We start from the raw sequence: 15954 nt of genomic DNA, 5'->3' as shown, positions 1-15954 counted from the left end.
TTGATCTCTTATAATAAAAGGACGCACAATCATGTAGAAAATATCAGAAGGCCGGTGTATAGTAAAGCGCGCGATTTTTTTTCACTTATTATATTTACTTGGGTAAAAAGAACAGCCCAAGCCACCGTTGAGGAGTTCCCTTAACTGTTCTTAGTTTTCATCATCAGACCCTTAACAACAGTCACGACATATCTAGGTGGAAAGTTCTCATCAATACAAATTAATCAAGTCCAATCACAAGGTAGCTACTGTAAGCCGTTAAGGAGTTCCCTTAACTGACCTTCGTCTTCATCACATAAAACCTTTAATAACAGTCAGAACACATCTGGGTGGAAAATTCTCATTACTACAAATTTATCGAGCCTAATCACAAGGTTGCTGCTGTAAACCGTTGAGTTCCCTTAAGTGTTTTTCGTATCCATCACCATAATGACAGTCACGACCCATCTTGATGTAAAATTGTCATCAATACAAATTGTCCCTTGTCCCTTGTCAGTGATTCGGCTCTGTCATCAGATCGACCCCAAACCTTCATTAAACTGTAATGCATTAAAATACTTTATGAAAAAATAAGGAAACGCATTGGCCGCCCCTACTATTTTCAATAATTCCTCTCGATTTCTCCAGGATTTCATCATTAGATCCTAGTTTCCTTATTATGGTACCACCCCCGGAACATCTCTTTTCTAACAAAAAAATAATTTTTAAAATTGGTCCATAAACGACGAAGTTATGCGCTAACACACATGAAAAAAATATATATATATTGTCGAAAATATAGTCAAGTTTCGTTAAAATCCATCAAGCAGTTTTTGTTTCTATAACGAACATACAGACAGGCAGACAAACATTTAACTGATTGCATTTTTGGCATCAGTATCAATCACTAATCACCCCCTGATAGTTACTTTGGAAATTTATTCCTTGTACAGAATTGACTTCTCTACAGATTTATTTTAAGTATAGATAGATGAGGTACTTTTATTCCGATATTCCTACAGAGATATGGGATCAACGTAGGTGAAACTATAGGTCCAAACATAGTTATTAAATAAAACACAGTATTTTAGTAACATTTTTATATTCATATAAAAAAATAAAACACTAAACAGTAGTAGGTACACATAAAATTGACATGGCAGTGGTTAGGACACGTTGTCGCCTTAGTAAAGGTTAGTTGGTTTTAAAGGCACCGTACGAGATATATGGCTCAGTTACACTCGCGCCTCGTACATCGTCTCGTACCTCGCCTCGCATCTCGCGAAAATGATTCATGTTCATACTCTCGCGATGCGTAGTCTGAGTCAGAAAAACTACGAGCGCACTGTATGAAAACCCGCCTTGCATCTCGCCGCTCGCGAGAGTGTATATGAGGTATTAAAACATGACCAACAGGGTTCCCTTCCAACTAGTCGGAAAAGACTGTATTAAGAGTGGGTACGACAACAATCCAGCTAGATCGAACCAGCAACTCTCGGTGATGATTCCGGCCCCTTTACCACTGAGCTATTAAGGCTACAGGATTATTGAGGGTTCATAATGATGCTGATAATGATGAGTAGACTTATAAATTATGCTATTAAGGTAGCAACCAAAGTTGCAATGAGAGTAATAACGCTGAATGTAGCCATGCTTGCACCGTCAGGACTGCCACCTCCTCCTCCGCCTGAATCACCACCACCGCTGTCACCACCGCCACTGTCGCCACCGTCATTACCGCCTTCACTGATTTCCTCTTCAACGTAACCAGTTTCAAAGTAATTGGCGAATTCGCCCGCACGATTTCTCGTCCAGGCGTGGTTATTTCTAGTTGCGGCGACACCATTTATACCAGTGTTATATGCCGACCCAAGAGCTACGCGATTTGCTTCTAGCCACCTAGTAAACTGTAATGAAAAAAAATAGAAATGATAAAGGGAATGCCCATTCCTGGCCCAGGCCTATCCTAACCACCCGGTAATAACTAAATAAATCTTGATTCTAGATTCTAGGTAGTTATCTAACGGGGACAAGCAAAGATCATTGACAACACAGCCTGAGTTTTACGACATTTTTTGAAGACATTTGATTGGTTTGTTTGTTCGATGTCTTGTTTGTTAAGCTTTTGGTAACAGAAAAAAATAATACAGCTGCAAATATTACTTCGTCAATTTGGTACACCAGCGAATTTTTGAGCAACAAGAGTATCGCTCTTTTTTCTTCAAGAAACATTTTTACTAAGTCCATTATTTAACCAGATCCTTATTTATACATGACATTATCATCTCCATATATACGTCTACCGTGATAGCTCAGTGAATATGACCTCTGCCTCCGATTCCGGAGGATGTTGGTTCGAATCCGTTCCGGGCATGCACCTCCAACTTATTTCAGTTGTGTGCATTTTAAGAAATTAATGTCACGTGTCTCAAACGGTGAAAGAAAAACATGGTGAGGAAACCTGCATACCTGAGAATTTTCTTAACTTTCTGCGTGAAGTCTGCCAATCCGCATTGGGCCAGCGTGGTGGACTATTGTCCTAACCCTTCTCATTCGTGCTCAGCAGTAAACCGAATATGGGTTGTTAATGGTTATGAATGATTTTATAAATTGTAAACGAATTCATCAATATATCTGTATGTTGTAGGTATATGAATTTAAGAATTTAAAAAGAATATGTTACCGCTTCAAGTTCCTGCTCAGTTTGTAACCGCGAAGCGATGTTACTTATGGGTGTTGCAGCACTGTTGTCTCTAAAATAAAACAATAAAATAAATTAATTAATATTAATAAAGTCCCAAGTTGTTCTAGGTAAGGTAAGTAATAGGGATTTGGAAGCGGATAAACATGAATCCCCATTTTTAATCGACTTCAAAAAGGAGGAGGTTCTCAATTCGGCCGGTATTTTTTTTTTATGTATGTACACCGATTTCTCAAAGACGCCTGGACCGATTTCAAAAATTCTTTTTTTGTTTGAAACGGTATAGTCCCCATTTAGTCCCATTGCCATCATGTCAAGATCTGATGATGGAATCCTGGAGAATTTGAGGGAAACTTTCGAAAATTATATGGATGTCTAGTGTGTTCGTAAACTTTTCCATTTAGTACTTTTAAGCACTATAATTTCATGAAGGTTTAAAATCGATCTGATGATGGAGCCATAAAACAGACGAGGGAACTCCTCGGCGATTTATAGCAGTTACCTTGTGTTTGGGCTTGTTTAATTTGTATTAATGAGAACTTTCCACATAGATAGCTTGTGACTGTCATTTATAAAATTATTATTTTAATAAATTATATTCTAAGTACGATCTGACTGTACTCACATACTGGCAGCTTGAACTTTTGCAATGTTATTTAAAAGCCATTCAAGAATTCTCCAGGCATTTTCTGGATTTCCTGATGCCGCTGAACTCCATGCAGCACTCCAGTCCTGAGGTCTCACATACTTGTGAATGTCGTTATCGTTGTCTACATAAACTATGGCGTCCAGAAACTTGACCAGACTAGCTTGATCTCTCGTGCATCCTGCTGCGTTTATCATAACTACAGTCTCACTGGCCACATCTTCTTGTTCGTAACGGCTCCAGAAGTAGTTAAAGTCTTCAGCTGTTCCTTGTCTAAGTCCGCTGCAGTATACCCATGGTCGCATATTGGGAGGGATACTGAAAAACAAATTGTTTTTTTTTTATATCAAGGCACTTTTGAAACATTTTTTATTTATTTATATTGTTGATTGTTTATGTGAAATCTGTGAGCTGTCGGTACAATGCCGAATAGAAACCGTAAAATGTTTGTGTACAAATTATCTTGTATTGGATAGAAGCAGGCGTTGCTTTGCGGAAGTTCATCATGAATATATAATATTTTTTTTATTTTGCTATCATCCGATAAAAGAATCCGTGAAGAAAAATCATTATCACGTCACCGCAAAAATCTAAATCGCTTGGCGGTACGTATTTGCCGGTAGGGTGGTAACTAGCCACGGCCGAAGCCTCCCACCAACCAGACCAGGACCAATTAAGAAAATCTCAATCTGCCCAGCCAGGGATCGAATCCAGGACCTCCGTCTTGTAAATCTACCGCGCATACCACTGCGCCACGGAAGCCGTCAAATATTAGTGCGATTAGTAGGATTTTAAAGCTTACTGTCCACCATTCCTCCATTTCGCAAAGTTCTCTTTCGCAGCAGCCTCACACTGGGCATGGCCCACATTGCAGAGGAAACTCAGCATATTCATTCGGAGCAAGCCATCCATAAACTTTTCCCCTTCCTTTTCTGCGTAGCCGAGACGATCGGTGACAGCTGTGCTTAACTTGATAATTTCTTCCTGTGGGTAACATTGACCTTATTAAACTAAAAATTCTCAAATAATAGGCTACTTGCCTCTTTTGTAAACAGTGTTTGAACTGAATTATAGAAGTATTATAAGCTATATTTTATTTTGTCCCGTCAATAATCTATACTAATCTATACTAATATTATAAAGAGGTAAAGTTTGTAAGTTTGTCACATTCTTTAAATGGGGTAATCTTCGGAACTACTCTCGAAGGGCTGAACCGATTTTGAAGGTAGGGATGAGTTAGTGGTAGGGTAGGGGTAGGGTAGGGTAGGGGTAGGGTAGGGTAGGGTAGGGGGGGTAGGGTAGGGGGGGGGTAAAGTTGACATCGAATTTTACGCGGACGAAGTCGCGGGCGTCCGCTAGTAATCAGTATAAAATTTAATATAAATGAAAAAATATATACGAAAAATATACGTGAGGAAACCTGCATACCAGAGAATTTTCTTAATTCTCTGCGTGTGTGAAGTCTGCCAATCCGCATTGGGCCAGTGTGGTGGACTATTGGCCTAACCCCTCTCATTCTGAAAGGAGACTCAGCTCAGCAGTGAGCCAAATATAGATTGATAATGATGATGATGATGAATGTGTGAATAAAATTTCACGTACCTGCAGTTTTTGTAAATTCTCACTATCTGATGCTAATCTACCTAATGCGAAATTGAAACCTGCTCTAGCAGCATCCCATGGTGCATAGGCATCCTCCCTCTCCAAAAACGAGAGGATATTGAAGGCTCTGTTGTAACGCATAACACCAGCGCGGGCGAAATTGAAAACATCGTCCACAATCTGTAACAAATGTAATAATTATTACGCTGTGTAATATGAATAAAGCTCATTTTTATGGGAAATGCTGCCGGTAAAAATCGTGGTTTCGAAACATCCAAGAGTGAATTGGGATCGCGAGTAATAAAAAATAACTACGCCTCGCAAGAGATAAAGAAGTCTATAAGAAACTGACGGCTGACTGACCTTTGATATTCGGAGAGACAGTAAAAGAAAATCTATAATATAAAAATGAATCGCAAAAGGGTAGGGGTAGGGTAAGGGTAGGGTAGGGTAGGGTAGGACAGGGGTGAGGTATGGTAGGGAAGGGGTAGGGTACGGTAGGGAGTAGGGTAGGGGTAGGATAGGGGTAGGGTAGGGGTAGTTGAAAGTTTACATCGAGTTTCAGAGGCATCCGCTAGTAGGTAATATAAGCATTTTCTTCGCAGGAAATCAGAGTAGAAATCAAAGGCACTACAAAAAAGAATATAATATCAATGTGGCATACCTACTATATTTTACAAAATAATAATAACTTAAGTATTATTAATTTAATTCAGTCTCATAATTATAATTACCTCATAGTATCTTATAGGCTTATTATTAAAATGCGCCAAAAAATATATCAATAACCACATTGAGAAAAAAAATATAAAGATAACTTATAATTTCACATTTTTTTAAATGTATGTTAAAAAAATAAAACGTTTTTTTTTTTTTTTTATTCTTTACAAGTTAGCCCTTGACTACAATCTCACCTGATGGTAAGTGATGATGTAATCTAAGATGAAAGCGGGCTAACTTGTTAGGAGGAGGATGAAAATCCACGCTCCTATCGGTTTCTACACGACATCGTACCGGAACGCTAAATCGCTTGGCGGTACGTCTTTGTCGGTAGGGTGGTAACTAGCCACGGCCGAAGCCTCCCACCAGCTAGACCTGGACCAATTAAGTAAATCTCAATCGGCCCAGCCGGGGATCGAACCCAGGACCTCCGTCATTAAATCCACCGCGCATACAGTGGTATATGTTATACCGTCTTATTTGACGGCCTCCGTAGCGCAGTGGCGCTACGGAGGCCGTCAAATAAGACGAAGAAGTAAAGAAGAAATAGATGGGATACATAAAATAAAGCCAACATTTAAAAAAAAGTATAAAAGTTAGTAGGGTTTAAGATGAAATTTTGTTGCTATTTGTTATTGACACGCCAACAGTGCTTGGTTATAAACAAATGATGCGTATACACAAGTTTTACAATTCCTTACAGAAGTCAATAGATCATACCTGTGCTCGATTCAATTCATGGATAACTGTCCTCTCATCGCTTCTTAAAGCTCTCGTGATGAGGTTCCAGTTGGTTTGGTCATAGTTGACTTTGTAGAAACCTGAAGCAAAAGCAAACGAGTTAGTTGATAAAACATAATGCAGTATTACAACAAACGATTGAATAAGTAAACGAAAGGAATATAAATCTACTAGCGAAAACCCGTGACTTGGTCTGCCATTAGACCTCCTTCGCAAAATTTCTTTACCTACGAACTACCTCCCTGCCAAATTTCTACTTTATACGTCAAGATAATAGTGATATCGTGATGTAGTATTCGAGATATCGTGATGTTACGAAGTGACTATACTAAAGCCATACTCGAGCAGTACTGTTTACCAACAAAGAAATTAAGGCCTCCGTGGCGCAGTAGTACGCGCGGTGGATTTACAAGACGGAGGTCCTGGGTTCGATCCCCGACTGGGCAGATTGAGATTTTCTTAATTTGTCCAGGTCTGGCTGGTGGGAGGCTTCGGCCGTGGCTAGTTACCACCCTACCAGCAAAGACGTACCGCCAAGCGATTTAGCGTTCCGGTACGATGCTGTGTAGAAACCGAAAGGGGTGTGGATTTTCATCCTCCTCCTAACAAGTTAGCCCGCTTCCATCTTAGACTGCATCATCACTTACCATCAGGTGAGATTGTAGTCAAGGGCAAAAAAAAAAAAAGGTTTCCATCCCTACGTCATTGACATTCATAGGACTCGTACGAAGCGATTTGCTTCTTCGTTTCTTATACGTATGGCTAGGGTATGGAACTCTCTCCCGCAGTATTTCCTAATTCTTACAACTTGGGCATCTTTAAGATTAGAGTGAATAGGTATCTTCTAGGCAAGCGCGTATCACCTGCCACATCTACAATTACCATCAGGTGAGATACTTACCAGATTCTTGTTTATTGAAGATTACCCACTCCAAGCCCAGTGTACCCCTCTTTATTGACGTAGTTCTTCCAGTTATGACTTCTGATGGTTTTAAATTTTTAAAGTCTGGTGCCCCTCCCCTTGTCCATGTTATTGGTATCTCCCAGAGACTTGAGAACTGCGAAACTCCTGTATCTCGCTCCCATCGTTGCTACAATATTTGAAATAGTAATAATAAAAAAAAATACGGTCGAATTAAGAAACCGCCTCCATTTTTAAATAGGGTTAAAATATACATAGTTTATCTTGTCTTTGGCTCATAAACTTATCTAGAAAACTGCCTAGATTAAATTTGTTTTAATTTCAAAGCACTAAACAACATTTATTGTAGGAAATAGTAGTCTGAAATGAATATGACGTCGCTCGATCTCCTGTTGGCTTGTGGTGGTGCAACTTGTTTCCTTAAAGTATAGGGAGTTAGTGAGGGGGAATGACTGGTGATATAAAGCGCTCGCCGTACGGTCGGCTTCACGAGGATGGCGTTCGAGGTGTCCACTTGTTGTGATTCTTTATGGGTACTTGGGATAGGCGGGGAGAATAGCTTGAGCAGTGAATGGTGAGTGTTGGCATTTTGGAAGGGATCTCTTAAACCTGCATACGGAGTCACAAGCCCCTGGGGCTGCTCAAAGTATTCTCTGCCATTCTAGGGTCTTGTTTTGGTTATATTGGTTTTTGGCTGGTGGGAGGCTTTAGTTACCTAGTTACCACCCTACCGACAAAGACGTACCGCCAAGCGATTTAGCGTTCCGGTATCATGTCGTGTAGAAACCGAAAGGAGTGTGGATTTTCATCCTCCTCCTAACAAGTTAGCCCGCTTCCATCTCAGATTTCATCATCACTTACCATCAGGTGAGATAGTAGTCAAGGGCTAACTTGTAAAGAATATAAAAAAAAAAAATATTTAATTAAGTTGTCCTGACAAATATTGTGAATATTGTGAACCTTTGTTCAACATTGGTTTTCTTATTTTTTAATCGCTTCTGAGTCTGCTAAAATTATATTATAAGAGTAAAAATTTAAGCAGACCTGTTTGACAAGCATTTCTCCGGTTCTTTGGTTAATTTCAACGTTTAGGACTGGGTGACCTGCTTTATCTGACCAGGATCTAAAGAACGAGTCTATGGTGATGCCGCCATAGCCTGCCAGTGCGTTGTCTTCCTGTGCAGCCGCCTCAAGGTTTTCAAATAGATGGTGAGGCTCAGCGACATCGAAAGCTCTGTCAAACATTAAATAATAATATTATATAAATCACACTAATATTATAAAGTCGAAAGTTTGTGTGTAAGTGTGTATGTTTGTACCTCCTTTGCACTGTGGCTACTGAAGCGATTTAGCACAAATTTGGAATGGAAATACATTTTACTCTGGATTAACACATAAACTACTTTTAATTCCGGAAAAATCTATGGTTCCCGCGGGATTTGTGAAAAGCTGATGGATCAACGCGGATTGATGGTGAAAAATAAAATTGAAATGTTTAAATAAGTACAAGATGCCAAATATAAACACGTTTTTTTTTTAAATTGTCTGTCTTTCTCTTTGTCCGGGCTAATCTTTGGAAATGCTAAAACAATTTTAATGAGACTTTAACTGGTAGATCTAGGAGCTATTGAGCAACATATAGGCTTGTTATCCCGAAAAAAAGCCATGGTTACCGGGGGATTTGAAAAAAACTAAATTTCACGACGACCGACGAAGTCGCGGGCGTCCACTAGTATAAAATACGAGTAGTAAGTAAATAAATAGTGTTGCCATTATGAAATTTCTAGGCGCAGAAAGGCTTTAATGCCTTCAATAAATAATTTCTCTTATTTAGTTATCGGAGATAATAAAATTGTAGAATTTTGAAAAACCCCGGAAGGTCATGAAATTATTAATTACACTCTCGATATTGTCTTTCAGTTCAGCGCACTTTCATTCACATCCAATCGAGTATATTTGCAGACATTCGGTTATTCATCCCCACTTTCAACCCCCAGAAATTTTAAACAGCTCAACCGATTTTCATCAATCATATCTAAGAACAGTCGCCCGTAAGTCACCTTTACAAAAAAAAAAACTAAATTTAAATCGCTTCATCAGTTTGGGTGCTATGGTGCCACAGACAGATAGACAGACACGTCAAACTTATAATACCCCTCTTTTTGAAACGGGGGTTAAAAATAGCTTACATTGGTGAAATAATTTTTAAAATCAGTCCATTTCCAGATTATATCTTGTATTCAATTTCATTTTGTAAATTACTAATTAATTACTGTCATCACAATAAACCACTTATCACTTTTCAAGATTAAAATTAATATACAGATTTAAAGCTTAACAAGTTTTCTAACCTTGCTTTCAGATATCTTCGTAAGCCTTTGGTATAGGTATCGTTGCCAAGGAAATGTTGGGTCATTCTCAATATAGATGCTCCTCTCGCGTAGGTTATGACAGAGAAGTGAGCGGAAACACTTGAAGGGTCGTTCACTGCAGGGTTGTTCATGGGGACGGCAGAGTCGACGGAATCTGACATCATAGCTTGGTGTACTTGTTCTGGGATGAAACGAATGTCGTAGCCGAAGTCTGGTTCAACCTTGAAAATATTTTTTTTGTTTAATCTTTTAATAATAGTAATAATTTATTTATTAATTAGAAAGCAACTTTACATAAGGTAACATAGATATAATTAATCCATGATACTTCCTTAATACTTCATTAAAACTTCGTGTGCCGTGATAGCCTAGTGGATATGACCTCTGCCTCCGATTCTGGAGGGCGTAGGTTCGAATTCAATCCACCTCCATCCTGGGCATGCACCTCCAACTTTTCAGTTGTGTTCATTTTAAGAAATTTAATATCATGTGTATTATTAAATTGTAATATTTGACGGTGAAGGAAAACATCGTGAGGAAACCTGCACACCAGAGAATTAAGAAAATTCTCTACATGTGTGAAGTCTGCCAATCCGCATTGGACCAGCGTGGTGGACTATTGGCCTAACTGCTCTCATTCTGAGAGGAGACTTGAGCTCAGCAGTGAGCCGAATATGGGTTGATAATGATGATGATGGTGACTTCCTTAAAGTCCAAAGTAAGTTTCTTTAGACTCAAAGTCAGCGGGCGATGGAGCGAGCTATGCTTGGGGTGTATCTGCGTGATCGAATCAGAAATGAGGAGATCCGCAGAAGAACCAAAGTCACTGATATAGCTCAGCGAGTCACGAAGCTGAAGTGGCAATGGGCAGGCCACATAGTTCGAAGAGCCGATGGTCGTTGGGGTCCAAAGGTGCCGGAATGGCAACCCTGCACTGGAGAGCGCAGTGTTGATCGACTCCCCAGTGGGTGGACAGAGGACATCAAGCGGGTTGCAGGGAGCCGCTGGATGCTCGCGGCTCGATACTGTTATTTTGCTAACGGATAGTCGTTGTCCAAGTGCTCGAGATGCCTAAAGTCAAGACAATTTACCTTGTGCGTCAAGTAGTATTGGTAGAATCTAGCGAATCCTTCGTTCAGCCAAAGATTGTCCCACCACGCGCACGTGACCAAATTCCCGAACCACATATGAGTGATTTCGTGAGACACAATGTTAGCAATACGCTGTTTGTAGAAGTGGTTCACGTTTTGTGCGTCGTAGAGAATCAAGGCCTCTCTAAAAAATATAATATTCATAATCAAAATTTCAAAGACAAAATTTCTCTATTCAAATAATAAAACAAAATAAAAATACTCTTTTTTTACATAGACAAAAAGTTATTGTGATAATGTTGTGATACGTAATCACACTAATCACACTATCATACTAATATTATAAAGGCGAAAGTTTGTGTGTAAGTGTGTAAGTATGTTTGTTCCTCTTTTACGCTGCGGCTACTGAAGCGATTTGGCTGAAATTTAGAATGGAAATAGATTTTACTCTGGATTAACATATAGGCTACTTTCCATCCCGGAAAAATCCATGGTTCCCGCGGGATTTATGGAAAACTGAATTCCACGCGGACGAAATCGCGGGTGTACACTAATTTAAAATTAAAGTCACGAGGGATCCAAACGTTGGATTGGGCTGAGATAAGTCTACACCGTACTCAGCCAGGGATTTCTATTGTCACCATTTCACATTATTGTATGAAACTAATTACCCAATCACTATGCAATTCACTCCTAAGATTTATCGTTTATACCTACTACATTGAAAGAGGTATGTCGGCACTCAATTCTCTCAAGTCACGGAATGTAGACAGAGAACTATAGAACGTCGTCATCGGTTGCTAAGAGTCGAATATTTGAGAAGTTAATTAGGAATATTAGGAAATCATAGATATTTTAAAACTAGATCATCGATATAAATAGATTTAAGTTCAGACAAGAATGTAAAGAATAATTTAGCTTCAGAAGTGGGATAGCATTCGATCGACCAAAGATTAGAGAGGCTAATCTAAAGGTAGATAAATAAATTATTATTTACATTCCTGTCTGTAAATTAGTTTTAAACTATCTATGATTTCCTATTATTCCTAATTAACTTCTCAAAGCCACTGGATGCTGGCGGCTCGAGATCGTTGTGCTTGGAGGTCCATGCAAGAGGCCTATGTCCAGCAGTGGACGTCTATCGGCTGATAAGGTAAGGTAAGGTAACTTCTCAAATATTCGACTCGCTGCAATCGACGTTCTCATTCTACACTCCGTGACTTGAGAGATATTAGCGCTGACAAGTAATTTGTTATAAATACAAAACTATTTTACCTGTAAGTCAAAAGACCCCAGTTCTCCATAGCGCCAGCGGAAAAATCGGGAATCGCAGCTTGTTTCATATCGATTTTATCCGCCATTGTGTAGTACGGGAAGTCCGTAAACTTTTCCATCTGATTGAGGAGTTTCTCTCCGACCTCAAGAGCGTAGTCCCCGGTCCTACCAGCTGATTCTCTGGCGTAAATACCGAATGGACGCTCAGAGTTGGTTCCGCTTGATATTCTTTCATAATGGGATACAATGAAGGCGATCAAGTAAGTAGACATAATCGGAGTTGTGTGGAACGTTTCTGCTACTCTGCCATTATTCAAGCTGCAACATAAACCAGCTTATAAATATAGGAAAAGTAGTATGAGTTCAGTGTCGACGAACTTGAAGCTGCAGCGACTTTAGATGTGCCACTTAGCCGCATAAAGATAAAAGAAGTTCATAAAACGTTTTGTGAGATCTATCGTTTATCCTGGATGGTCGTGGTCACAAAATGACGGATTTGACACCCATTTTGAGGAAGTTGTGCACAAATACAACTTTCTCAAAATGGGTGTCAAATCAAATTTATTTACAAAATATTCAATTTTAATTAAATCGTATACAATGTGATTTAAGAAGAATTAAGCCATAAAATAAAATAAAACATGCGGGCAAAAATTAATAGGTAAGAAAGAATAAAAACAAGTATCGTAAGACGAAATCTTAAAGTTATAGAATAACAATGATTAACAACTCATTTTTGGCTTATTGTTGTGCAGAGGAGACCTCTGAAAATGAAAGGGGTTAGGCTAATGCACCACACCTAGCCAAAGCGGAACGGATTCGACCCTACGCCCTCCGAATCGAAGGCAGAGTTCAAATCCACAGGGCTATCACAGGGCTCTAAGCATGTAGCATGCGGCTGATTTCTCCGTCAAATCTGAATGGTGCTGCAGCTGCTGCTATATTGGGTGATGGTATTTGATCAAAGTATGTTGTCAAAGATACTTCGTATCTGGATGGTTTGGTTGTGGTGGGTGGTCGGTACAAAGGGGTCCGCATCATCCTCCCGAACTCCTCCCACTCATCTTCCCCTGGTACTGGTATGGGGCTTAGGGTGAAGACACCCAGGCACAGGGTGACCCCCAAAATGAGGGTTAACCAGCGGAATGCCTAAAAATGTGTTTTCTGTAACTGTAAATGCAGAAATAACCAAGTCGCTATTACTTCCCTGGATTAGCTTTGTTAAAATGCAGTTACTTAGCTAAAAGAACATAGAAAATTGAATTGGAATTAATGGATAATAATGTTTAATTTACGTTATATTGCTCTTCATTGGCATGTTAGCTATCGTAGGGCTGAAGTCTGCGGCCCTTATGATGGTGATATCGAAGGTAGCCTTGAACCCTGGTTCATCGTAACAAGGGAATGCTTGGCGAGCGTGTCCGGGCTGGAACTGTGTAGTGCCCATCCATCTGCAAACATTGAAACTGTTCAAATATACTGAAACATGACCTGCGATTAGACAACGCAGTGCATTGTCTAATTGCAGTGCATTTTCTAATTATCTAGATGCAGTATTGTGCGTGGTGGATTTACAGACAGAATCCATGATGCAGGGCGTGTTCGGTGTATTTACAAGTCCTGGGTTCGATCCCTGGCTGGGCCGATTGAGGTCTGGCTCATAAGAGGCTTCGGCCGACCACCCTACCGGCAATGACGTACCGCCAAGCGATTTAGCGTTCCGAACATGTCGTATAGAAAATCGAAAGGGGTGTAGATTTTTTATCTTCCTCCTAAAAAGTTAGCCTGCTTCAATCTTAGACTGCATTATCACTTACCATCAGGTGAGAATTATCGCTCTACAGGGCGATAATTTGTTAGTAAAAGTTCTTTTTCATAAAGTTTAATATTATGACCAATATCCCATTCACCTTCATGTAGTTGGTAATTAATTTACCGAGATTTTGGAGCTGTCGCAGATGAATTGGAATTTAATTAAGAACATAATTATTATACAATATATCTTTTTATCCTTAATTAATTTGAATGTGTTTTTTTTACAAAATTAAATTACGACACTTACCTTATTACACCTCCATCTCTGTACCAACTTCTGTAAAAGCCTCGCATGTTCTGTTGAAGGTTCCCTTTGAATACTGACTTGACTACGTATACCTGATTAACTTGTAACGGATCCTTCAAAGGTATCCTTAGAAAGCTGTATGGCATCTCACAGGTGAAAGTATTATTTGCCAATTCCACTTGAACGTTATTCAAAGTTACTTGCAACGATTCAATAGTTAGATCATTACAATGCATGACAATTTCTTTTACGTCAGGTTCATTAGCTGTTATATAAACTGAAACTTCTCCGTCAAAACTAAATGGCGCTATATTGGGTGATGGTATTTGATTGAAGTATGGTGTCAAAGATACTTCGTATCTGGATGGTTTGGTTGTGGTGGGTAGTCGGTACAAAGGGTTCCGCATCATCCTCCCGAACTCCTCCCACTCATCTTCCCCTGGTACTGGTATGGGGCTTAGGGTGAAGACACCCAGGCACAGGGTGACCCCCAAAATGAGGGTTAACCAGCGGAATGCCTAAAAATGTGATTTCTGTTACTGTAAATTCATTAAATACCATATCGAACATTGTAAACTGAATGAGTAAAGTTAAAATATTTCATTATATTTAGAAAGAAAGAAAGAAAGAAAAGAAAAAAATTGAAAAGAAATTTACCATTACTTACACCAACTAAAACAATAACATTTAACTAAATTAACTACCTAAACCTATTTTCTTTTTCATGACTTCCGTAAAATTAAGTTTTTCACAAATCAGCTTTTTCAGGGATAAAAGTAGCCTATTGTTGCTCAATAGCCTCGTTTATCATTCAGTGAGAACGCTATTAAAATCGGTTCAGCCATTCCAAAGATTAACCTGGACAGACATATAGATAAAAATTGATTGGTAACTTAGTTTGGTTTGTCATTAACCATACCAATCTTATACATAAGCAGCTAAACTCTGTTTGTCGCCGATAGCTTTTGTGCGATTGGTTGCTTGCGTAACTGTCAAAGCGAGGCTTGACTGTGTCCACTAGTATAATTATCTGTATAAAAATAAATTGTCCTCGAGATTTTGTAATGTTAATACTAATTCTTATAATATCGATAATTTTAAAATAATTTTAGAAACTGCTAAAAACTTACCATATTCGCGCTGGCTTGCAATAATACTAAATGACATTATCATATTTCTTTTGTAATCCATATCAAAATCGGTTATCAGAAATAATATTTATCAAATCGTACTATAATCCGTGTTATCATATCTACTCCTACAATAATAGTTATAATAGTAATGTATTCCTTATTGCAATACGATCAAATAGCTCATAAATTTAGATCATACTTCAAATATCCTTCACAATTTTTCAATAGAACCTCCAGGCATATCAGCACCGCTACGTAATCCGGGGGTAGACAAACTCTCGTGCTAATGAGGGCTTATAGTTAGATTTTTTTTTTATCTTGGATAGGCTTGCTCTTGACTACAATCATGCCTGATGGAGAGCAATGCTGAGGTCTAGGATGAAACGCGCTTGCCTAGTAGAAGCCTATTCACTCTTGCCTTGAAGGTGCACAAATTGTAGGTGTCAGGAAACACAGACGCTGGAAAGGCATTCCACATCTTAGCCGTTCTAATTAGAAACGTTAACGCAAAACGTTTCGTTCGGGTTGACTGAATATAATATAGATATATTTTACTAGCTGACGTAGCGCGGTTTTACCCGCGTGGTTTCCGTTCCCGTGGGAATATAGGGATAATATATAGCCTATAGCCTTCCTCGATAAATGGGCTATCTAACACTGAAAGAATTTTTGAAATCGGACCTTCCTGAGATTATCGCGTTCAATCAAAC

General features: G+C 39.1%; 1 protein-coding gene across 1 annotated transcript; it reads right to left on the bottom strand.

Moving 5' to 3' along the window:
* Positions 1–1571: 1571 nt before the first annotated feature.
* LOC112057090 (membrane alanyl aminopeptidase-like) lies at positions 1572–14981 on the bottom strand. The gene is made up of 14 exons (XM_052884815.1): positions 14970–14981; positions 14112–14629; positions 13345–13515; positions 12050–12367; positions 10775–10958; positions 9663–9904; positions 8356–8545; positions 7291–7480; positions 6369–6469; positions 4929–5108; positions 4129–4310; positions 3310–3644; positions 2663–2730; positions 1572–1886 (listed from the first exon to the last, which is right to left on the bottom strand). Exons 1-14 carry the CDS (start codon positions 14979–14981, stop codon positions 1572–1574), a joined length of 3006 nt encoding a protein of 1001 aa, XP_052740775.1.
* Positions 14982–15954: the final 973 nt, after the last annotated feature.

This window comes from Bicyclus anynana, chromosome 12 (assembly GCF_947172395.1).
Source record: "Bicyclus anynana chromosome 12, ilBicAnyn1.1, whole genome shotgun sequence".
Classification (NCBI taxonomy): Eukaryota; Metazoa; Arthropoda; class Insecta; order Lepidoptera; family Nymphalidae; genus Bicyclus; species Bicyclus anynana.
This window is presented reverse-complemented; position numbering and strand designations above follow the sequence as displayed.

What these genes read in the sequence shown, in the direction of transcription:
- LOC112057090 (XM_052884815.1), bottom strand. An exon ending in AGAGATGGAGGTGTAATAAG is followed by an intron (nt 13,516 to 14,111) that starts GTAAGTGTCGTA and finishes ATATTTGAACAG; the next exon opens with TTTCAATGTTTGCAGATGGA. An exon ending in TGGGGTCTTTTGACTTACAG is followed by an intron (nt 10,959 to 12,049) that starts GTAAAATAGTTT and finishes TATATTTTTTAG; the next exon opens with AGAGGCCTTGATTCTCTACG.